Consider the following 24,627-nt stretch of genomic DNA (forward strand, 5'->3'; position numbering starts at 1 on the left):
GTAATTTTTTCTCATTTTCGGCAATATGAAAAACATAAAGTTCTACGTTGTTCTGCTATGCCACTATTATTGTATCAAAATACAAAATATTGCCTAGTACTAAACCAAAAATCAGCTGCTACTAGTTGCGACTTATCGAGTGATTCGAGTTTTCGCAACGATTGTTTTCATGCCAATTAATGTAAAAAATCGTTAATAAGCAGGGTCCGTATCGATGTTTTTCCTACAATAGGCTTTGCTAAATGCCGGTGTATGCAACACGACCATAATCGTGTTCGGGGGTCTTTCAAAACTGACGTCCAGTACTATGAAGACCCCTCAGAAATAATTATTAGTTCTAGGAAACAGTTTGTTATTGGATGAATAGTGTCTTAAACAAAAGTAAGCCTTTAGTGTCTATTCCATATGGAATAAAATATAACAAGGAGAGCTCTTAAGCCTGTATCAGACTAACCGTTGTAGCGGTTGACCGCTACCGTTCCGTTCTTTTTCGACCAATCAGAGCACAGCGGTCGACCGTCGCTTGTTGTTGTTGTAAAAAATAGAATTATTTCTATTTTTGCCGCCAACCGTTCCCAACGGTTGGCGACTGCTGTCATTTACATGGCGAAGGCAAACGTGCCTCTTCACACCTACAGAAAGTCACATATTGAGACTTATCGAAAAAAAATGTGTGCTTCTCTTGTTGGCACACACGACAGCCAGTCAAAACATTAATAGCACCGGCAACGCTGCTTGGCGATGTCAAATTTCGACCAACGGGAAGGAAAAACAAGAAGTTTTATTTTGATTGTGCGCCACTTGTTTTTATTAAATCTGTGTATTTCATTTGTTAAAGTTAAAACTAAATAGTGTAAGTGAAAAAAAACTTGACCGTCCGTGTTCCTCTGAAGGAACATAGTCAAACGGTCGGACTCAGCTTTTTTTCCTGCTGCGGTTGCGGGTTTATGTCGTGTTTGTGTAGTGCCGTAGTGTTTGGTGATGCTAACTCACGCAAGGAATTCATCTTCAGCTTCCAGTACGGTTTTGTAACATTACCGTTGAAGGAAATCCAGCGAATAAATTGGACACCAAATGCGGTCGTCCTCTGGAAGTTACCGTTCATATGAAGGTGAATTGCGAATTACCCGTTACTCTGATAATCATGGATTTCTGACGGTGTTCGCGTATGTATCCGGGTTTGGAGCACGGCATCGGCGCTGGTATCGACTGCATGGTCATGTCCTTCGCTATTGGACCAACCCAGATGATGAAAAACGATTTGCAGAAGTGCGCTGCACTCAGAAAGTAACTATTGCACCGAGACTGGTATGTTCTCGATTGAACAAATTGTTATTACAATTTCGGCGTCCTGCATCGCCGGATGATGTTGAATCGCTGGTACTAGCAAAGCAAGGCAATACTGCTATACAGTGGTAGGTTTGCGTGAATATATGGCTTTCACCGGATACTAATACGTCGTTCTATATTTTTACAGGTATTTGCTATCAGCTGATTGTTGCGACGAGTGGTGTGCTCATCTTAATAAAACACTTGCTCTGCTTGAAGCCTGGGGACAGACCGATAGCAGTACTAGTTGCTAAATACGTTGAATCTGCTTCATATTCATATGTTTTCTGTACAGTTGCCATTGTTAGTAGTATGATTATTAGTAAGTTAGTTAGTAGTAGTAGTATCAGTTATTTATTTATAAAAATTATGAAAATGAAAATGAAGTGAAAATTTTGAACAAAAATTGAATTGAAATAAAACTCAAACCTAATCTTACATTTATCTTTTACTGACTATAATTGAGAATTGCAATGATTTTTTCGGAACTTATTCGACATATTTTGTAATGTTTACACATTAGTAAGCCTATGTACAGGGGTCAAAATAAGTAGAGTAGGCAAGTGCCGGTAGGCATGACAAACCTGCTAATTTTTGGATGGATTTGATAATTGGTTACCTGATAAAAATGCTTATTTGCATCATTGGCATAGATGAAAAAACCATTTCTAAAGTTAATGTTTCATCAAGATCGGGAATCGGCAAAGAGCTCATTGAGAAGTGGTTATTTGCATCATTGGCATCCGGAAACCCCCAGAGAAACCTGTATCAGGGGACATTTACATTTCTGCATAAAAATATAGCGTGAGACAGCTCCATCTTCAGGATTTTCCATCAGGAATCTTTCATATCAGGCATATTTTTAAATATAACCTGGATGCCCCGAAGGAACTCGTAATTGGAGAATTTACATATCTGCAATAAAATATAGCATGCGACACCTCTATCTTCAGGATTGCTCTTCAGGAATCATCCAAAAGACATATTTCTGAACACAGACTGCATTGGCCACTACCGGAACAATCCAAATGCTTCGGAGGAACCCTGAATGGAAAAATTACATTTCTGCATTAAATATAGCATGCGACACCTCTATCTTCCGGATTTTTCTTCAGGAATCATCCAAAAGACATGTTTCAATAACATACTTTTGTCTTCCGGGTCATAGTAACGGTACAAGGTACAAGAGGTGTCACATGCTATATTTAATGCAGAAATGTAATTTCTTCATTCAGGGTTCCTCCGAAGCATTTGGATTGTTCCGGTAGTGGCCAATGCAGTCTGTGTTCAGAAATATGTCTTTTGGATGATTCCTGAAGAGCAATCCTGAAGATAGAGGTGTCGCATGCTATATTTTATTGCAGATATGTAAATTCTCCAATTACGAGTTCCTTCGGGACATCCAGGTTATATTTAAAAATATGCCTGATATGAAAGATTCCTGATGGAAAATCCTGAAGATGGAGCTGTCTCACGCTATATTTTTATGCAGAAATGTAAATGTCCCCTGATACAGGTTTCTCTGGGGATTTCCGGATGCCAATGATGCAAATAGCTACTTCTCAATGAGCTCTTTGCCGATTCCCGATCTTGATGAAACATTAACTTTAGAAATGTTTTTTTCATCTATGCCAATGATGCAAATAAGCATTTTTATCAGGTAACCAATTATCAAATCCATCCAAAAATTAGCAGGTTTGTCATGCCTACCGGCACTTGCCTACTCTACTTATTTTGACCCCTGTACATAGGCTTACTAATGTGTAAACATTACAAAATATGTCGAATAAGTTCCGAAAAAATCATTGCAATTCTCAATTATAGTCAGTAAAAGATAAATGTAGGATTAGGTTTGAGTTTTATTTCAATTCAATTTTTGTTTAAAACTTTCACTTCATTTTCATTTTCATAATTTTTATAAATAAATAACTGATACTACTACTACTAACTAACTCACTAATAATCATACTACTAACAATGGCAACTGTACAGAAAACATATGAATATGAAGCAGATTCAACGTATTTTGCAACTAGTACTGCTATCGGTCTGTCCCCAGGCTTCAAGCAGAGCAAGTGTTTTATTAAGATGAGCACACCACTCGTCGCAACAATCAGCTGATAGCAAATACCTGTAAAAACATAGAACGACGTATTAGTATCCGGTGAAAGCTATATATTCACGCAAACCTACCACTGTATAGCAGTATTGCCTTGCGTTGCTAGTACCAGCGATTCAACATCATCCGGCGATGCTGGACGCCGAAATTGTAATAATAATTTGCTCAATCGAGAGCATACCAGTCTCGGTGCAATAGTTACTTTCTGAGTGCAGCGCACTTCTGCAAATCGTTTTTCATCATCAGGATTGGTCCAATAGCGAAGGACATGACCATGCAGTCGATACCAGCGCCGATGCCGTGCTCCAAACCCGGATACATACGCGAACACCGTCAGGAATCCATGATTATCAGAGTAACGGGTAATTCGCAATTCACCTTCATATGAACGGTAACTTCCAGAGGACGACCGCATTTGGTGTCCAATTTATTCGCTGGATTTCCTTCAACGGTAATGTTACAAAACCGTACTGGAAGCTGAAGATGAATTCCTTGCGTGAGTTAGCATCACCAAACACTACGGCACTACACAAACACGACATAAACCCGCAATCGCAGCAGGAAAAAAAAGCTGAGTCCGACCGTTTGACTATGTTTCTTCAGAGGAACACGAACGGTCAAGTTTTCTTCACTTACACTATTTAGTTTTAACTTTAACAAATGAAATACACAGATTTAATAAAAACAAGTGGCGCACAATCAAAATAAAACTTCTTGTTTTTCTTTCCCGTTGGTCGAAATTTGACATCGCCAAGCAGCGTTGCCGGTGCTTTTGATGTTTTGACTGGCTGTCGTGTGTGCTAAAAAGAGAAGCACACATTTTTTTTCGATAAGTCTCAATATGTGACTTTCTGTAGGTGTGAAGAGGCACGTTTGCCTTCGCCATGTCAATGACAGCAGTCGCCAACCGTTGGGAACGGTTGGTGGCAAAAATAGAAATAATTCTATTTTTTACAACAACAACAAGCGACGGTCGACCGCTGTGCTCTGATTGGTCGAAAAAGAACGGAACGGTAGCGGTCAACCGCTACAACTGTTAGTCTGATACAGGCTTTAGAAAGGGAACATGACCAACTTATCTTTAATTGAACAATGTTCCTATTTGAAATATTTTGTCACAAACAATAACATTAAAATTATATTTTATATTGTTTTTCAAAAATGATTACACATCATAGGTTGGCATAAAACCATATAAAGGCAACTACAAACTTTCAATAATTAATTTCATGATTACTCGGAAATTCGAATATATCTGAAATTGAAACATATGTACTTAATTCCCAGCTATGATTCATTACTGAAATTTTGGGTTTATGAATAATGAATATAATTTTATCTCGTTAACGGTCCGTCCTATAGTTGTAACACAGACTAACAGACGTAACACTGGAACCCAGCTCCATCGCCACAAAAAACGTTCATTTCAAATTTTCAATCGAATAATAGTCATCGCGCGAAAACATCAACATGTCATGCAATCTCATACATATTTTGTAGTTCCCCATTTGACACATGCAGTAACGCTGGCGCTGATGTCTAAATACATGACGCAGCGCGAACACGACAGCAGATGGTGCTAGTGTTACTAACGTGAAGTACTGGAATCACCCAAACGATGATTTTATTGAAAATTTGTTCGACGTGTTATGTCTGTTAGTCTGTGGTTGTAATATGTTTGACAACTTTATGTCAATTGATGATATTAACAACTTTGCCGAAGCGACAAAATGGCTAGCACCATTTATTCAGAAGATAGATGTTAGCGCCATCTGTAGAAAAAAAAATTAAATACATTTATCAAAAAGATGTTTTTACGGTGAACAACATTGCCGAAGACATGAACACTGTGGAAACAACTGTTAAGGAGTTATGAGGTTTTGTCGCGCCAACGGACCAATTTGCCCCACTGTGCGGGAGTCGGACATACGGCGACTAGCTTGTTAAGCCAGTTTCGTATACCAATACCAGCGAAGGCCGAAATTTCTATTCGCCGAAGCACGGAAGGCATTTTTTTGTGAAAACTATGTTATATTGCATACTGTTTAAGCAACATCAAATAATGAATTATAACTAGTATTTTCGTAGAACATTCTGAATGCAAACCATATCAATGCGGCTCTGCTGCACAGTCGAGGGCAAGGAATCAAGGCGGCTCTAAGTCAATGCTATTCAATTTCAATTAAAGTAAATTAGGAGTGCATACGCTTTGACAAACAAGTTCTTGCACGCTCGTAAATAATAACTCTAAAATGAGTAACATTTGACGCATTTTCGTAAAAAGTGGAACAACTCTAAAATTGAGTAACTCCACAAATACTCAAAACTGAGTAACACTAGGCGTCTTTAAAAATGAGTCATTATTACTCAAAATTTGAGTACGACATTACTTATTTTTTGGGTACAGTTCAGTTTCATTACTGGCTAGAAATCCGCCACGAACAATAAACAACACCACATATTCATCAATAATTATACCTTGTAATAAAAGTAAACAGTTATAATGCCTTCTGAGGCGCACACAATTAAAAAACATATGTTACAAACTGAAGCACATCATAATCATCTTTCAAAATGGACGTCGTTTTATGCGACGTTACTCAGAAAGAAGATATATGAAGGGAACCCAAAAAGTGAGTCAAAGTTACTCAAAATCAAAAAGGACTTCTACTCATTTTTTGAGGCTACGAACATCGTTCTAAACTAGTCAGCCTATACACCAGAGAGACGCCGAGACACTCACCGTTAAGGCAACTGTCAACATCAAAACGGGCGAGCTGTATAATTTTGCATTGCCGTTTTGCGTTTTGATGTTGACAGTTGCCTTAACGGTGAGTGTCTCGGCTTCTCTCTGGTGTATAGGCTGACTATTCTAAACTGAGTCAGAGTTGCTCAGTTCATGAGTTATTATTTACGAGCGTGTGCACGCTCGTAAATAATAACTCTAAAATGAGTAACATTTGACGCATTTTCGTAAAAAGTGGAACAACTCTTAAATTGAGTAACTCCACAAATACTCAAAACTGAGTAACACTAGGCGTCTTTAAAATGAGTCATTATTACTCAAAATTTGAGTACGACTTTACTCATTTTTTGGGTACAGTTCAGTTTCATTACTGGCTAGAAATCCGCCACGGCCAATAAACGACACCACATGTTCATCAATAATTACCTTGTAATAAAAGTAAACAGTTATAATGCCATCTGAGGCGCACACAATTAAAAAACATTTGTCACAAACTGAAGCACATCGTAATCATCTTTTAAAATGAACGTCGTTACATGCGACGTTACTCAGAAAGAAGTTATATGAAGGGAACGCAAAAAGTGAGTCAAAGTTACTCAAAATCAAAAAGGACTTCTACTCATTTTTTGACGTCTACGAACCTCGTTCTAAACTGAGTCAGAGTTGCTCAGTTCATGAGTTATTATTTACGAGCGTGTGAGTCGCATTTTTATCGGTGCTGTCTGAGATTGTCATTTTCGGTTGTCAGTTGCGGTTGTCAGTTTAACTTTATTTTATTTATTATTTATTGCGCACATCCCACCAAAATGAACTGCACAGTTTGAAAGTGCAACAACAAAGAAGTGTGCATGATCTCTTCTGATGGCGAACAGAGTAGTTGATGTTATTTTGTGGTGATATATAATTGTTAATTTACGTGTGAAATAGTGAAGTGATTCACGGTAGATATATTCTAACGTGTGTCGGTAGTGAATCTACAAAAGGCTAAGTACAAGAACAGTTGCTTTAAGCAGCAAGTTCGCGTTAAAGTTTGTTAAAATAAAATCCCCCCCGACGCTTTCAAAGCAGCGGTGGTGGCGATCATTTTTTTGCCTCTGTCTCTTGTTTCTCTGCATGTCTATTGGTATAGCGTCCCGTGTTAACGTGTGTTGTGTGCGATGATTTCCTCTGGCTGTGGTACGGCAATTGTGCTATCGGATTTGCCGTTGAAATGTGTGGGCTTCAACTGTGCACGTTTGTTTCACTACAAGTGTACTGGACTCACCAAGGCAACGGCAAAGATAGTTACAGATAATGATAATCTTTGCTTCAAGTGTGACGAATGTTTATCAAACCAGTGTTGTGGTGGGCAACATTTGATACCGGACATCAAGCGTATTGAAGAGAGATGAAGAAATTATCTTCTCTCTCTGATTCGGTCATTGAAATGCGGGATCAAATATCGGCCCAGATAAACAGCGCGTTGAATTTCGGTATGGAACAGTTGAGATTAAATGTAAATGAATCTCTTGAAAAATTATTTTGTGAGAAATTTGATAAATTGAACAATTCGGTTTTGGAATTAAATACGCGTCAAAATAAAGCTGCAATTAATGATGCCCGCGCGCGGAATGGGACGGTTCCTTCTGAATCGGACCAAATCGGCAAGAAGCGTAGAATTGATGACGATAATAGTGATGATGTTTTTGATGACGGCGTGACTTTTGCGCAAGTCGTGAAGGGTCGCCGTAAAAGTATTAAAACGAGTATTAGTAATAATAATAATATTAATGATGGTTTTAAGCCCGTTAAACATAAGACTCGTCCGGTCATTGTGATCAAACCGAAAGAGTCCAAACAAGCTTGCGAGGAAACTCGGAAGTTTTTGAAAACAAAATTAGATCCAAAAACACACAAAGTGAGTAATTTTAGGAACGGTAAAGATGGTTCCATTATTGTTGAATGCGCTGTTGGCGAAAATATTGATAAGTTGAAAAATGGCATTGAAAGCAATCTGGGTGAAAACTACAGTGCTGTTGTTCCCACGTCGGTGCCGAGATTGAAAATAGTGGGCATGAGCGAGAATCTTTCTCCTGATGTTTTCATTGACTTTTTAAAGAGTCAAAATGAAGGTATCAAAATTAATGATGTAAAAGTAATAAACTCGTATGAAAATCCACGCTTTCGGTATAACAAGTATAGCGCGGTAATAGAGGTTGATTTGGAAACGTATAACAGCTTGTTATCTGCTAAGCAAGTAAATGTAGAATTTGATCGGTGCTTAGTATTTCCCGCGGTAAATGTTTTGAGATGCTTCAAATGTGGAGAATTTGGGCACAAGAGCATGGATTGCAAAAATTGTGATACGTGTTCCAGGTGTAGCCTAAAACACAAAACATCTGAATGCAGGTCTACTGTTTTGAAATGCGTTAATTGTTTAAAGACGAATAAAGAGCGTAACATGAATTTGGACGTCAACCATGCCGCATTTAGTTCAGAATGCTTGATATATAAAAGATTATTCAATCAAAAGAAAAGCAGCTTGTGTTTCAATAAATAGCAAACAAGTTCCAAGAAGAATGTGAATAAGTTTGAATTTTTGTATTTGAATATTGCGGGGTTGACAACAAACTACGTTGCATTACGTCAGATTGTTGAAGATAAACGTCCACTTTTAGTGTTCTTATCAGAGACTCATATTGTCGATATTGAAGCATATGATCAATATAGTATTCCTGGATATAATGTGGCTGCTTGTTTATCACATTCTAGACAAACTGGCGGTGTTGCTATTTATGTCAGAGAATCAGTTCAATTCGAGCTTTGCCGAAACGAAGCGAAGGATGGCAATTAGTTCTTGGGCATAACAGTAGTACGTGGTATGAAGGTGGGTAATTTTGGTGTTTTGTATCATTCTCCCAATGCTAGTGATCACCGTTTCCTTGAAATATTGGAAAATTGGCTTGATGAATTTCTCGATTATAGTAAACTGAATATATTGACTGGCGATTTTAATATCAACTGGCGAGATAATACAAATTCGAAACATTTGAAGCGTTTAGTAGAATCTTTCAATTTAAAACAAAGCGTTAATGAATTTACACGTATTTCCCAGCGAAGTAGAACTTTGATTGATCATGTTTATTCCAATTTGGATTCCATTTGTTCAGTAACGGATTCTGATATGAAAATAACCGATCATGATACATTAGTGATCACTGTATTAGACAACTTGAGTGAGAAAAATGATTTAAAAAAATTGAAATGCTGGAGAAAATATTCGAAACAGGCTGTTTCGAATCTTGTTGAAAGAAGCTTGGATTTTCCAATCGCGTCCGGTAATTTAGATGATTCTGCAGCTGTTCTTACTAGTATTTTGAAAACGTGTACGAATCAATTAGTTGAACATAAATTTGTAACCTTAAAGAACGCGAACAGCTGGTACAATTTGGATCTTTTGCTTCTTAAGCGCAAGAGGGATAAATTGTACAAAAAGTTTTGTAGATCAAATAGTCAGAGTCATTGGAATGAGTACACAATCGCGCGTAATAAATATTCACAAGCGTTAAAAAAGACGCGTTGTGAATATATCCAGAGAAAGATTACTCAGCATCAAAAAAATAGCAAAGAGTTATGAAAAATTTTGAAATCTTTATTAAAACCTAGTAATTGTAAACCACGGTCCATAACTTTTGATGGCACATTAGAACAAACAGAACAAATAATTGCTAGTAAGTTTAATGATTATTTCATCAATAGTGTTTCATTGATCAATTAATCAATTGAACTGGTCGATGAACCGGATGAAATAAAACAGCCGACTATCGTTAATAGTAGATTTGATGGTTTTCACCCAATCACAATGGATGACCTTAAAAATATTTGTTTTTCATTAGGTAAAACGGCTGGCGTAGACAATGTAAATGCAAGGGTTATTCAAGATTGCTTTAATGTTATTGGTCACACTCTGCTGAACCTTATTAATGAATCATTGCTAACTGGGCACGTGCCTAAAGTGTGGAAAGAATCGTTGGTTGTTCCGATTCAAAAGGTTGCTGGAACGATTAAAGCCGAAGAGTTTCGTCCCATCAATATGTTACACACGTTAGAAAAGATATTGGAACTTGTTGTTAAAGGTCAGCTGTTAGAATATTTAAATAGTAACTCGTTATTAATTCCGGAACAATCTGGCTACCGGGAAGGCCATTCGTGTGAAACCGCGTTGAATTTAGTTCTTGCAAAATGGAAAGATAACTTAGAAAATAGAGACACAATAGTTGCTGTGTTTTTGGATCTGAAACGCGCTTTTGAAACAATTTCTAGGCTCTTATTGTTGAACACAATCAAGCGCTTTGGAATTTCGAGTACTGCATTCAGATGGTTTGAAAGCTATTTGTCTGACAGAACTCAACGGACTGTTTTTAATGATTCTGTATCTGGTCCCGTGGAGAATGATCTTGGAGTTCCACAGGGAAGTGTATTAGGGCCCCTTTTATTTATTATGTATATAAATGTCATGCGGCGAGTTTTACGTTTCTGTGACATAAATCTTTTTGCCGATGACACCGTGTTGTTCATTGCAGCTAAAAATTTAGAAGAAGCTGTTTCACACTTGAATGAAGATTTACGTTCTCTAAGCAGATGGCTGAAGTATAAGCAATTGAAATTGAATATTGATAAAACTAAATTTATGATTTTCTCGCGCTCCGTGGTAAATGACGATGTCTCTGTTATAATAGATGATAAGACAATTGGTCGCGTTCGGGAGATTAAATATCTTGGCGTGATTATTGATGACAACCTAAAGTTCAACGCTCACATTGACAATGTTATCAAGAAAATCGCCAAGAAGTATGGAATATTATGCCGTTTGAAAAACGAATTAACAATTAGTAGTAAAATACAGCTATACAAGTCAATCATCTCGCCCCATTTGGATTTTTGCCCTACCTTTTTGTATTTGGCCAATAACACACAATTATTGAGGTTACAGCGTTTGCAGAATAGAATAATGCGTTTGATTTTAAATTGTGATAGATTAACTTCCTCTGCTTTTATGTTGGACGCTTTGCAATGGTTATCCGTGAAGCAACGAATTGTTTATTTGTCTATGGTGTTCATTTTTAAAATAATTAATGGTTTGCTACCTCAATATTTGTGTGATCGAATTGAAAGAGGAAGTGATTTTCATAAATATAACACTAGAAACGCGGATGAAATAAGAACACCTTTCTTTTCAACCAGAGCTTCACAGAATTCATTATTTTATAAAGGTATAATTTTTTCAATTCGATGCCAAGACATGTTAAACGTGCACCAACACTTGCGAAGTTCAAGAGACAATGTATTTCACACGTGAAAGTTTCTGTTGTACAGAACGAAATTTAAAAGCTTTTAACAATGACGAGAGTTTATATGACGAAGTTTAAACAACGGATTTATTTTGGATGAAATATTTATTTTTGAAACCTATTTATTTATTTATTGTTTAATTGAAGCCTGTAACTGACGAAGTTTTATACGAACGGATATGATTGTGTTGTAAAATTTTATTTATATTTTATATTGGATCTTTTTTTAACATATAATGACAAAACTACTGTGTTCGTCGCGGTGGTGATGATGGATTTTTTTTCCTTTATGTTGTTGTAGCTTAAAAAATAATTGAAAGTGTCTACATAAGTTTGAGCCTCGCGCGCGGAAGTCAGATATAAATAGATTCTTTTACAATTTAAACTTAATTGTTATTTGAATGCTTAGAAAATATACATGAAGTAGTTGTGGTTAGTCTGACTGAAGGTTATGAAAACCCTGTGCTAGCTTTGTGTAGCTCTACAGCAATTCACGTCTTTACCGATGTGAATCAAGTAAACAGTTTTTGAAGAAGTTCATATCTGGAAATGGAATCAGTTCGTTTTTTTTGTATAACTGATTGAAATTGTGATTACATTAATTATCTATAGATAAATCGTCCAGCTCAAACCTTTGTAGGGGTATGTGGCGGGACCATCATCATCATCATCATATCAAAGTGCTCATTGACACTTATGAATTCGTTTTCGCGACGGTACTACACCGTTCTCAGAGTTACAAGGCAAAAAGTGTAACACGTGTGTAGCTACACCGCAAAAACGAATTTACCATCTCCCATCATACTTTTTGACAGCTTGCTTTCATTCGTGTAAAAAATATATAAATATATAAAAAATTTATAAAAATATTGGAAATTTAAAAAAATCTTGTTTGTGGTTATAATAATTTATTCATGTACGGACATCTAATAAGTGCTACGCAATACATTCAATAAATTCCATGCTTGATTAAACATTTAAAAAAAATTAGTTAGAATTTGAATCAATCAGATTCCGAAGGAGGTATATTAGCGTTACTCAAACTTATCTGGCAACAACAATGCACAAATTCAAACTGTGCTTGAAGAAGTGAGCTGAAAATCCAGCAGTCAAAGCAATAAGCAATATTTGTCGTCAATCATAAGTAGACCATATTAATTACATTTCATTCTTATCTTAAGCCCTATTTAGAGTTCCAAGCGAAGTGAAAATCTCATACAAAATGTTCATTTTTACACGCCCGTGAAAAATGTAACCTGTAAAAATTTCACTTCGCTTGGAACTGTTAACAAATTCGATTCAGCGAAATCGAAGGTTGTGGATCTCATCTTTTTCACTTGAGTTTACAGCAGCAGCAAGCGAAAACTTGATTTGAAGTTTATATTCTGTCAGTTGCAACCAATTTTCACTTCACGCGGAGTGTACTCGTGAATTTCGCTGCACTTAAACTGTAAACTGACGGCTGGTGAAATACCTGCGTGACCCACGAAAGGGTTTTCACGTCAGTTTTCGCTATTTCACTTGTCAAATTTTTCACTTCGCTTGAAACTGTAAACTATGCTTTACTAACCTAAAAAAAATATTTTCTTAAGTGTAGTTTTGTTCATTGTTACATCGATTGATTCACAATATTGGTTATAACATAACATTATTCTATTAAGAGGTTCGTTTTTTCCATTGTTTGTTCGTTGATTACTGATATAAAACAAGTTTCTATTTCTTAGAGAACGAGTAGGAGCATATAAGTTCCAATTCGCCAAGATTTCTGGGCTGTTTATTCTTTGTGTAATTACATCGTTTATAAAAGCTACCATTGCGAACTCTCGTCGCTTTTGAAGTCCATCAAGATTTGTTAACATACAACGCGACTCATAGGAAGGTAAAGGTAAAGTGGTCCAACCTAGCTTTCGTAGAGCATACAACAAAAATTGCTTTTGTACTGATTCTATACGATTTATATGTGTATCATGATATGGCGACCAGACTATGCTACAATATTCCAGCAGGGGCCTGACGTGTGCAACATACAATGTTTTGATGGTGTATGCACAGACAAACAGACGTGCCACTCGATCACGAATTCATCGACCAGAAAAATAACGATTGTTTTGAAATTTTCTTAGTGGGCAATAATGACGCTAGTGTCGCTATAAGCAAGCGTGCAAATTCATTATCGAAGACAAAAACCGTCAGTAATGCCGCTGGTGTTAATTTAAGCAAGCGTTCACACCCATTAGCGAAGACAAAAACCGTTTTAGGAAAATAAGTTAGTTGGCAATAAGCTCGCAAGGTGGCGCACGCTTCGAATAAGGACGAAGATTTTGTCAGGATTTTTCTTCGAAGAGGCACGTCTGTTTGTCTGTGGTGTATGGATCTTCGAAGTGCAAACTGAATCTTTTAATAAATCCGAGCATATTACTAATGTTATTATAATGGTCAACAAAGGTTAATTTGGAGTCGAGCTTGATTCCTAGATCTCTTACAAGACTGCTCCTTTCAACTGTTTTCATGTCTATAGTAATTGTTCTTTGTCTTATGCTATGTTTCCTGGTAAACGAAATGGAATTACATTTTTTCACGTTAAGTTTCAACGGGCTTTTCATGCACTATGTGTGAAAACTATCAACTTCACGTTGAAATAGTTCGAGATCAGAATCTTTACGCACAGACTAACAGACATAACACTTCGAACATATTTTCAATGAAATCATCGTTCGGACGATTCCAGTACTTTACGTTAGTAACACTAGCACCATCTGCTGCCGTGTTCGCGCTGCGTCATGTATTTCGACATCAGCGCTAGCGTTACGGCATGTGTCAAATGGGGAACCACAAAATAAGTATGAGATTGCATGACAGCGCCCCAAGCGGTGTTTTCGCGCGAAGACTATTATTGGATTGGGAATTTGAAATGATCGTTTTTTGTGACGATGGAGCTAGGTTCCAGTGTTACGTCTGTTAGTCTGTGCTTTACGTATTTCCAGAATAAGTTTCATGTCGTCTGCGTATATCGAAACGTTCAGCACCTTTAAGACATATTCTACATCGTTTACAAATAAGATAAATAGTAGCGGACCTAGATGAGAACCTTGTGGCACACCGGATGTCACATTCACCACTGATGATAAGCTACTTTTGAACCTTACTTTTTGTGTTCTGTCGGTCAAGTATGACTGAATCCATTTCAAAAGTCTCGGATCAAACCCTATTTTAGATAATTTGAAAAGCAGTAGAGGGATGTCAACTCTATCGAATGCCTTACTGAAGTCAGTATATAATGTTTCAACTTGATTTCCTTTACCCACTGCGTTTATAGTGAAAGTTACAAAATTCAACAAGTTTGTGGCCGTTGAACGGCCTTTGACGAAACCGTGTTGTTTGCTAGAAATCAAATTTTAACTTGTGCAAAAATACGTTGATTGATGATTGATTCAAATAGTTTAGGAATGCACGATATTATAGCAACTCCACGATAGTTTTTAAATCTGATTTCTTGCCGCTTTTGAAAATTGGGATTAAAAATGACTCTTTCCAAATTGGTGGTATTGTGCTGCGTTCTAGGGAAGAATTGAACAACCACAACAGAGGCTGTGCAAGTTCCTTCGAAACTGATTTTAAAAATACTGACGGTAGCCCATCTGGTCCCGCACCTTTTGATACATCCAGCATATTTAAGGAAGCTGAAACTTCGTCAAGAGCTATATAATCAACTGTGCCATCTCTCAATGGCTCTGGTAGGTATGAGAAAAACTGATAATCACGATCCATGTCGTCATGAGTGGTGTAAACATCCTGGAAAAACTCAGCAAATAAATTACTGATTTCACTATTAGTTTGACCATTCTTATTTTCTAGATGCATTTTGGATGGAAAGTTGCTCGACTTTTGTTTATCTCTGGCAAAATTAAAAAATGACTTAGGATCTGAGTTTATATTGTTTCTAGCTTAGTGTTGTAACCATCATATAGGCACTTTTGATTTACCATGTTCAATTCGTCACATACTGAGAGATAGAATGAAAGGTTTATATCACTTTTGTCTCTTTTGTAAACTTTATGGGCTTTTCGTTTTCTGTTTTTGAGATTGATTTTTATTCTGTTGAACCACACTGGGTTTTTGTATGTGCTTGTATGTTTTCGTTTTCGCTTTGGGACTGTCTTTTCTAATGTGTCGTATATGATTTCGAAAACTTATCCACTGCTTGTTCTATATTCAAATTAAAAATCTTGGTTTGCCAATCGATACAGTTCAGTTTGCTTTTGATAAGCTCATAGTTGGCTTGTTTGAAGTCAAAGTATGATTCCGACATTTCGCTGTCCAGCAGTGTGGTGTTATCATGTATAAATATGGAATATTCAATGGCAGTGTGAAACGCTTCATTTTTCCAAAGGGGAGCTGGTGCCTCAGTAACGCAGAAATCATCAGTCATGTTTGTAAATAGCAAATCTAGATAACGATTGTTATGATTTCTAACAGGATTTACTTGATTAAGTCCTATCACCGCACTTTTTTCAAATAGGGGATGAAGCGTTTCGTTGTCACCTATGATTGGTATCAAAAGAGATTCATTTTTGTCATCGATAATAAAACTAGTTGCCCGTTGATTAAAGATCACCGTAAATGTGAATATTTGTTTCAGGCTCAAATTTTGAAAAAATATCCTCAGCAATATTAAAAAATTTTTCATACGAATCTTTTTTGCCTCTTCAGGAGGAAAATACACAGAAGCGAAAATGTGAACTTGCTTTCCAACAGTGCATTTAACCCAAACGTGATTAAACTCCTTACATTTACTTGATTTGATTGCTTCTGAATTGTATTTATTACAAACGGCAATTAACAATCCACCACCAGAATTTTTGTTAGACAACAAGTCGTTCGTTTCAGTCGATGGGTTTTCAGAGACACGAAAGTCACAGATTTGCTCTTTATTTTTCACGTTTTCTCAGAAAAACTTATCTGAGTTACTCTCTTAGGGCATCCTTAACAGTGCGGTACTATTTGAGTTGTTATGGCGGTTGTGTACAGCGAGGCTATTTTGCTCACTCATCCGTTTTCACACCGGTCGCTGCTATCTTCTCAGTTTGACGTTTCATCCAGCATAAACCTTTAGCAGCGCTGTTATCGGGCCGCTAAATTTGAGAGCGCGATGCTTCCCGGACGCTCGGCTACTATTTCTCTAGCGCATTTAGCAGCGACCGGTACGGTATGAAGTGATGATAGAGCGCTGCCAAACGGGGTATAGAAGCGCACCGTTAAGGATGCCCTCACACGGGAGTTACTCTAATTTACTCAATACTACTCCGAAATTCTCAGATGATTCACATCTTTGGTTACCTTGAGAGCAAGAAATATATATGAACGGTGGGACCGAGCAACATTCATGTGTATATTTGCGGTGGGAAAAAATTTAAGGATGGATATTAAGAGACACGAGAGATACACAGATTTGCTCTTTATTTTTCAGGTTTTCTCAGAAAAACTCGGAAAACCTCAAATTTACTCACTGTCTAACCCCTCGGTAATATCATAAAAACTCTGTTTAGAGTACACTCTGAAAAAAAATGCACGTAAAATTTACCGGGAAAAGTTGCTGATTCTCATCCACCTTCTTTTCACGTAACTTTTGCCGATTCCTCGAAAGCCGTTCATTTGTTAGTGTGTTAGTGTTAACTTCAGTGTCAAACGTCTACGTGTTGGTCAAGTAATTATAACCTGATTTTCACGTACCTTTTTACGTGATATTTCGGTGAAACCATCAACAGAACGCATAAACCCCACATGATTTTCACGTACTTTTTACGTGTTATGCAGATGGAATCTAGGTGAATTTTAAGTAAATAGACTAGACAGCGCATATAAAAAATATAATTTATTTTCAAATATTTTAGTATATAATTATATATAATATAATAATAATTACTTGTTTAAAGTCGAGATTCCAACCGAAAAAAAAACAGGAATGGCCGGAAAGATGTCGACCGTTCATCCGGCAGGAGGTGTTCCGCTCGAAAATGACCGTTGATGATTCCAATCGTCCGGAAAGAATTTACCAACTGAAAATTTGAAAAATGTATATGTTTCCCCTGTTAATCTAAATATTATTGTGGCTACTTACATTACGTGTTTTCCAATATAAAATTAGCTGAAGCAGCTTGGGAGTTTTTTGGACGCCATATTGACTTTTTTTTTACATACTAAATATTCACGTAAATTCCGTTGTCGGAAACGTCACACCACAGTCGCACTGACACTAACAGAGTCAAAACACACAAATACCAACGCGCTCAAAATATTCACATTATAGTTTGACCTATTTACGTGAATTGACAGTGAATCGTACGTGAAATTTAGGTGGAAGTTACTAATGTCACGTAAAATGGCAGATTTTCCGAAGGTCAGTCACTTACACGGTAAGAGTCGAAAACCCATTAATGGGTATTGTTGTACCCATTTTTTTCTGTCATATGCGGCTATCAAAAGAATGGGTAAATTTAAAAATGTGAATGGGTAAAATTGTACGCATTAGAAAGACATGTTCTTAGAAAAAAATGGGTCATTTGTTTACCCATTAATGGGTGAAAAAATACTTCAAGCATCGTTTTAGTTTGCTCTGTCGATTTGTTCGCACGCATTACTTCTACGATCTGTTTTGTTTATTATTTGTCAACAATTGCCATGGAAGGACTTTAAAAGAGATTCGATACTGCGTCGTTTAAGAAGTTGCAAGGTAAACAGTATGTTATATCAAGTATTGAATTTTACAATGTGTTATTTTTTTTATATTAGGTCTAGAATGTTCACTCTCCGTCTGGTATTGGCTTTGTTGCAGAGAATAGCGATTCTGACAACTGATGATAGCAGATAAAATTCTCCTGTTTTCGTAAATAAGAATAATTTTTGCAAATAATTAAAAATAATTGATTTCACTTTCAGTTCTTTTCATTCTTTTGAGTGATAATCACAAAGTTTCCGTTTATTTAATAATGGGTAAAATTTCACCCATTTCCTTGAGAAAATTCATTTCTCAAAATGAGTGATTTTGTACCCAGTTTTTGACGTTTAATCGGTTTACCCGTAAATGTTTAAATCGAGTTTACCCACTAAATGGGTTGGCTCACTTTTTGGCGAAATGGTTGAAAAAGTACCCATTAATGGGTTTTCGACTCTTACTGTGTACGTGATTTTCCAGGTGGATTTTACGTGTCTATTTTTTAGAGTGTAGGTTCACTTTAAACGAAAGTGAGTGAGATCTAACTTAGTTTAGAGTTATATTTGACGAGCGTGCATCTCTCGAGGTAAGCATCGTTGCCAAAATTCTCGATACTGCGACCCCTAGTATCGATACCGCTGGTATCGATGCCAGTATCGCCCATCCCTAGTGTTTGGCCCGTTTGGCCTTAAGATAAATGTTGATCCATCTCGCCAGCTATATAATTTTATTTTTTGTTTCATTCTATTTTAAAATAACAAACAACGAAATGGAGACAAGAATAAAGAAGAAGGGACGAAGCTATCAGGTAGGTAATAAGTTATTAGATAGTTAGTTAGATGCTTGATGTCAAAGAACAACTTGTAGAGTTGACTTTAATGTTTAATTTAGTTAACAACAAAATCTATGGGACCATCCATTAATGATGTCACGCGTGTAGGGGGTGGAGGGGGTTTCATTCGTTTCAATTATTGTGATATTTTGTGACATATTGGTGAGGGGGGGTTAGCTTGAGTGTGACATCACATTTAAACTAAAAAAAAAAAAAAATAAAAAAGTCACATACCTAATCACAGAGTTCAACTCAGAACTATTTATGATATTTGCATCATTCATTTATAGTTCTACGATCCCCTTTTGTTGCTTAAGATTTGCTTTAGATGAAATAAATGACAATTTTTTTTTTCACGTTGAAAAGCATAATGTTCATTATTCTGTTTTACCGTGCATGTTCGTTTATGAATGACAGCGCAATTTCATTAATTTTTAGTGTCTCTCAATTCAATCCATTCTAAAATTGTGACAAAACGTAAATAAAAATGCTTGGCTATTGTAACATGTGGAGAAGATTTGGATTGTGCATTGATTGAAGAAGAGCAACTAAATATTGATGATCTTTCAAAAATCAGCAATGCTGCTGCAGTTACTGTCTCGGCTTTCTATGTCGTCGATATGCGACTCCATCAACAGCATCCTTGGGCTTAGAACTAAACGCCTTTTCTAGTTATCTTCTATAATCTTCTTTTCCTTTTAGTTTCAGTTTTTCTTTCAGTAAAATCGTTCTTATTGAGAAAAAATGCATTCCTAACAAATTTCTCGATTTTCAATCACTTATTACCAAAAAAGGGGGAGGTTTAAAAACGTGACGTAATTAAGGGGGGGGGTCAAGGAAGTTGTGACAGCTTGTGACAAGGAGGAGGGGGGGGGGAGTTAATTTTTTCCAAATTTTGCGTGACATCATTAATGGATCGTCCCTATGTTGCACATTTCAGAGAAAAAAATTGCACTTTCGTTTTCAAAAAACATTTGATTTCACATGTGAGTGCTTATTATTCTCGCTAATTCAGGGTGGCCACATTACCGGGAAAACGGGAAAAGCGGGAAAAAGCCGGGAATTTCAAATCACCGGGAAAAAAATTCGGGAAAACCGGGAAATTAGGCTTCACGCTGGGAAAATCATCCTCCTTTATGTCTGCCGCTTCATTTGTTCAACAGTTTCTGAGGAAATGTCAACATGAGACCCTGTTTTTTTTCATGTTCATCTAACTGGCATGATTCCGCCGGCTAGGGGAAAGCTGGTTGTTGGTTTAAGCTAAAGTCGACAGCGGCTTAGCAGCAAGATCTGCGTCAAATAAAATCAGGCTTGGTCAGGTGGATAAATTTACTGTTCCGTAACATATATTGTCAGATTTTTAAAGAAGTCAAAAAGTTATCAGCGTCGCGGGCGGCGTATTGAAACTTCTTGTGAATAGTGTTCGACATCGCATCGGGGAGAATCCGGTCAAAAGTCAAATAGGACCGGAAACTTCGAGTCTCGATTTTATTCCGAACCGGACCGGAACGGAGCGACCCGGTTTGTACTTTTCGATTTTTGATATGATTTTAACCACAAGCAGCACATTTATATTGCGGATCATTTTAATTGCATTTGCAAGTGACATACTTCAAAGAGAATATATATCAAACTAGTTGGCCCGTAGTGGCTAGCCACTTTCAAATGCGTTTTGAACTATTAAAAGTTAATATTTAATCTAAAATGAATTTTTTTTTGAAATATCGAGTTGTTTAAGATGTAACTATGACACTATCGACGATTCGATGCAGATGGCCAGCGCTGGTTTAAAACTTAATTAATTATCTAAACTGCGATAAATCCTTCGTTCAGTAGATCGTGGATTGATTGCTTACTCGAAAACGAATCTGCATCTCGCTTCTTATACGGATCCACTGCACTGCTGTTTTCTCCAATATCTAAAGACTTTTTCTCCATTATTTGATTATTTTCGAAAATTTTTTTTCTAACGATTTAATTTTTTTTTAAATTTCATAACTTTAATAATAGTTCATTTTCTCAATTGTTTGATGTTACATATGTTATATATATCAAACTAAACTTACAAAATAACTAAAAATGAATGTGATTGAAAAAAAAAACAATTTACAAAAACCATTGCTCAATAAAAAAATACTGGATTGCTCAAAAAAATATTCACACATGCAAAAGTTTGTCTCTGCAATTTGTTATTAACAATAGCAAAGCTTGGAACAACGAAGTACCACCCTCTTTTAGTCATTGATGGATAGTTCAAATCCCTCTCTAATACTCCGATATAACTTCACACATGATAAATGACGCGCATGAAACATCTGTCATCTGCGTTCCATCACAGAAACCTTTTATAGTGTTGCGTAACAGCATCAACAATCCTTATCCCATCACCACCACCTTTCGTCTACTTCTTTGTTTTCGTCTTCTTCTTCATAAACAAACAAATATTATTTGATAAGAAATTAAAAAAGTTGGCTTACTGTAGCGCATTTGCAGGATAGTAGATAAACCTATGTTTAATGTTTAAAAATCTTGAAACTTTTATGTCGATATATCAAAATATCGTAAATCAAAACTGTTGATCAGATTTAACATTATTTTACATTATCGAAAACAAAGTATATTGCTTTAACTTCTTGAGAACATTTTGGTAAATTTTGTTAGAGCTTCGAGTAATAGGGAGAAAGTTGGATAGATTTCAAGTGCGGCTTGTCACGCGCCATAAGCTAAACTTGAAACTCGATAAAATAAAATGACTTTGGCGAGTTACAGCCGGTTCTCTTCAATTTTTTCTAAATGTTCGTTATTAACGTCTTCGGTCGTAATTGATATTTTTAATAAACAAACAACTTTTTGCTATCGAATAACTGTACTATTGAAAAATTACAATTTCGATGCATATAAAAATTGCTGCACACTTTAAAAAACCCAAACTGCTTATTTTATCGAGCAAAAAAGGTTTATAATCCCCAGTATTTTCTTGACTTTATCATAGTCTATCCTCAATGAACTACAACAGGTACTGCTTTATTCCATCACTTGACAACCTAATTTTGATGGTAATGCCATGACATTACAGAACTTATTGGACATATAACTATAAAGTAACGTTCATATTCAAGTGACAGTGGTTTGGCTAACTTTAAATTTTATTTACATGCTTGATATCTTTGATACTATGTCTTTCTTACATCTTAAAACTGCCTTCCGCCCTTTATTACGTTTTTGGCGGTTTTTGCCGATGCACCTGCATAAGGACCTATAGCCATGTGCTAATTTAACACGTGTGCCGAATATTAGTTAAGACGCAGTTAGCTTTGATTTCCTTACGACTGGCTTCATACCAGGCGAGAGGAGGTGAGTGGAGGACTAAAAGCAAAGGTAACTTGTAGTCAGAACAGGAGTGTTTGCGTTGCTACCCACAAAAAAATAACAAACTTCAGTGTACCTCAGCTTCAGAGTTTGCTTAGGAAAAAGGCAATTTGAGTAACTTTCGTTTTTCGAGCGCGTGACTGAAAGACAAGCAAACTATATATATTCCGATATTTTTAACAAACTGTGTTCGTCTGTCATGTTGCGGAAACAAGGTCAATATCTGCTGAAATTTCGTAATAATATAAATAATCAAGACTTTGTTATTTTTAACATTCTCCACATTAAGTGTTTTGCAAAAAAAAAATATTTTTTCAGTCTGTGTTGCACCTTTTTACTACTTGATTTTGTTGGGGAAAGACGCCACCTTGAAGAGCTATTTGTTAAAGATTTTTCAGATTTTTTCTATATCAAAAACAAAGAGTAGCTAATTTTTTTTTCAAATTGTTTATTCAGAGTGTCAGTTGAATTTATTTTACGGAGTATGAGAAAATTTCTTATACATTACATTGACCCCAGCTCGAAAATTTCAAAGTCCCAGGATCGAAGTTTTTCGAAAAAAAATTGTTTTGAAATAACAGATCTCAACGTAAAATGCATCTTGACAGTTTCATGTGCATTTTTTCATTGGTCACTCTGAGGCTCTTCTTCCCAAAGTCCGCTTGAAGTTTTGCCTGAGGACATTTATCTAGAAGACAAAAACTCTATGCCCCGAATCTTAAATTTATCCCACGCATTTCATTGGCATCCTGATACAGAAGCACTGCAAGCTTGAGAGAAGGTTGACAGAGAAAGAAGCAGAAGGAAGCAAAAAAGCGCGAGAAGGCAAAGATTGTCAACGATTTGGAGATAAAGAGGGCGAAAATTGTGCAGCAGATCACCATGAAGGTACTTGCTCAAGTTGACAAACAGCTTAACACGATGAAGGAGGAATGTTTTTCATAGGTTTGTAACACTATTTTTGCAAGGCACAAATAAGCATGTGAAAATTGATTTTTTTCTAATATGTTTAAAAAATAACCGGGAAATTTCACTAAATATCATCGGGAAAACCGGGAAAAAACCGGGAAATTGAAAATTGATATTGAGTGGCCACCCTGCTAATTCGACATTTTCAAGATATTATTGAATACGGACTGAGCTACATTTTGAAAAATAGGCACGTAAAATCCACCTGAAAGATCACGTAAGTGACTGACCTTGAGCTGCCATTTTACGTGATATTAGTAATTTTTACCTGAACTTCACGTACGATTCACTGTCAATTCACGTACAATCTGTCAAACTATAATGTGAATAGCTTCAGCGCGTTGATATTTGTGTGTTTTGACTTTGTTAGTGTTAGTGCGGCTGTGGTGGGACGCTTCCGACCCAAGTATAAATGACAGTTCTAAAAGGTATGCTGTTCACGTCGATGCATTAGTATTAGTGAGCGTTATGAACTTTTTCAGATTTTGTATGAAATTTGAAATGATTATGCATTTTAAACAAAATTTAAAAAACATACTTTCCTGAAAAGTTATAGAAATGATGTAGAAACATGTTTTATTTGTGAGAAATACATAAACACGCTGGGGTTTAGGTAAAATATGCTGTTTTTCATCATCTTGCCGGTAACCTTTTTGCACTTTTCGTTTTTCTTGTACTCTTTTAGCGCTTCTAAATAGAGTCGCTTATGTTTCATACAGTAACAAATGTCATGAGCTATGAAAATGACTAAAATTATGCTCCAACTATTAGAAATAATATAGAAATATAGCATTTTTATATATTTTATTTCGACATATTGTCGCAATTTTTCACACTAAATCTAAATTAATATCAATTTCTAGTGTGTTTCAACTGAAGATTAACTCTCCAACCAAAAAAAAAAACATAAAACAACATAAAACGAGAAATTTTCAAAAATGTTCCAAATTCCATACAAAACGCGAAATTTTTCATAACGAGATTTGTTTGTAGCATACCTTGTAGAACTGTCATCATACTTGGGCTTCCGACAACGGAATTTACGTGAATTTTTAGTATGCAAAAAAAGTCAATATGGCGTAGAAAAGCAGCCTGAGCTGCTCCAACTAATTTAATATTGGAGAAAACGCAATGTAAGTAGCCAGAATAATATTCAGATCAACAAAAAAAAAAAAAAAATAAAACTCGAATTTTCAGTTGGTGAATTCATCCCGAAGATCC

General features: G+C 36.2%; 3 protein-coding genes across 6 annotated transcripts in view; 2 read left to right on the top strand and 1 right to left on the bottom strand.

Moving 5' to 3' along the window:
* The first annotated feature begins 767 nt into the window (after positions 1-767).
* Positions 768-1,597, top strand: LOC129726005 (anillin-like). Its single transcript, XM_055682516.1, has 2 exons — positions 768-1,415; positions 1,478-1,597. The coding sequence occupies exons 1-2, from the start codon at positions 1,075-1,077 to the stop codon at positions 1,581-1,583; spliced, it is 447 nt and encodes a 148-aa protein (XP_055538491.1). The 5' UTR covers positions 768-1,074; the 3' UTR covers positions 1,584-1,597.
* Positions 1,598-3,262: 1,665 nt separating this feature from the next.
* On the bottom strand, positions 3,263-4,171 carry LOC129725474 (anillin-like). Its single transcript, XM_055681362.1, has 2 exons — positions 3,523-4,171; positions 3,263-3,460 (listed from the first exon to the last, which is right to left on the bottom strand). Exons 1-2 carry the CDS (start codon positions 3,861-3,863, stop codon positions 3,346-3,348), a joined length of 456 nt encoding a protein of 151 aa, XP_055537337.1. The 5' UTR covers positions 3,864-4,171; the 3' UTR covers positions 3,263-3,345.
* Positions 4,172-18,867: 14,696 nt separating this feature from the next.
* LOC129721813 (uncharacterized) overlaps positions 18,868-24,627 on the top strand; it is an 80,547-nt gene continuing 74,787 nt past the window's right edge. For all 4 annotated transcript variants that reach the window (XM_055674820.1, XM_055674821.1, XM_055674822.1 and 1 more), the window contains exon 1: positions 18,868-19,044. In XM_055674820.1, coding sequence (XP_055530795.1) covers positions 18,934-19,044 — 111 coding nt within the window. In that variant the 5' untranslated portion in view covers positions 18,868-18,933. The remainder of the gene's footprint in view (positions 19,045-24,627) is intronic.

The sequence above is a fragment of the Wyeomyia smithii genome, chromosome 2 (assembly GCF_029784165.1).
Source record: "Wyeomyia smithii strain HCP4-BCI-WySm-NY-G18 chromosome 2, ASM2978416v1, whole genome shotgun sequence".
Lineage (NCBI taxonomy): Eukaryota > Metazoa > Arthropoda > Insecta > Diptera > Culicidae > Wyeomyia > Wyeomyia smithii.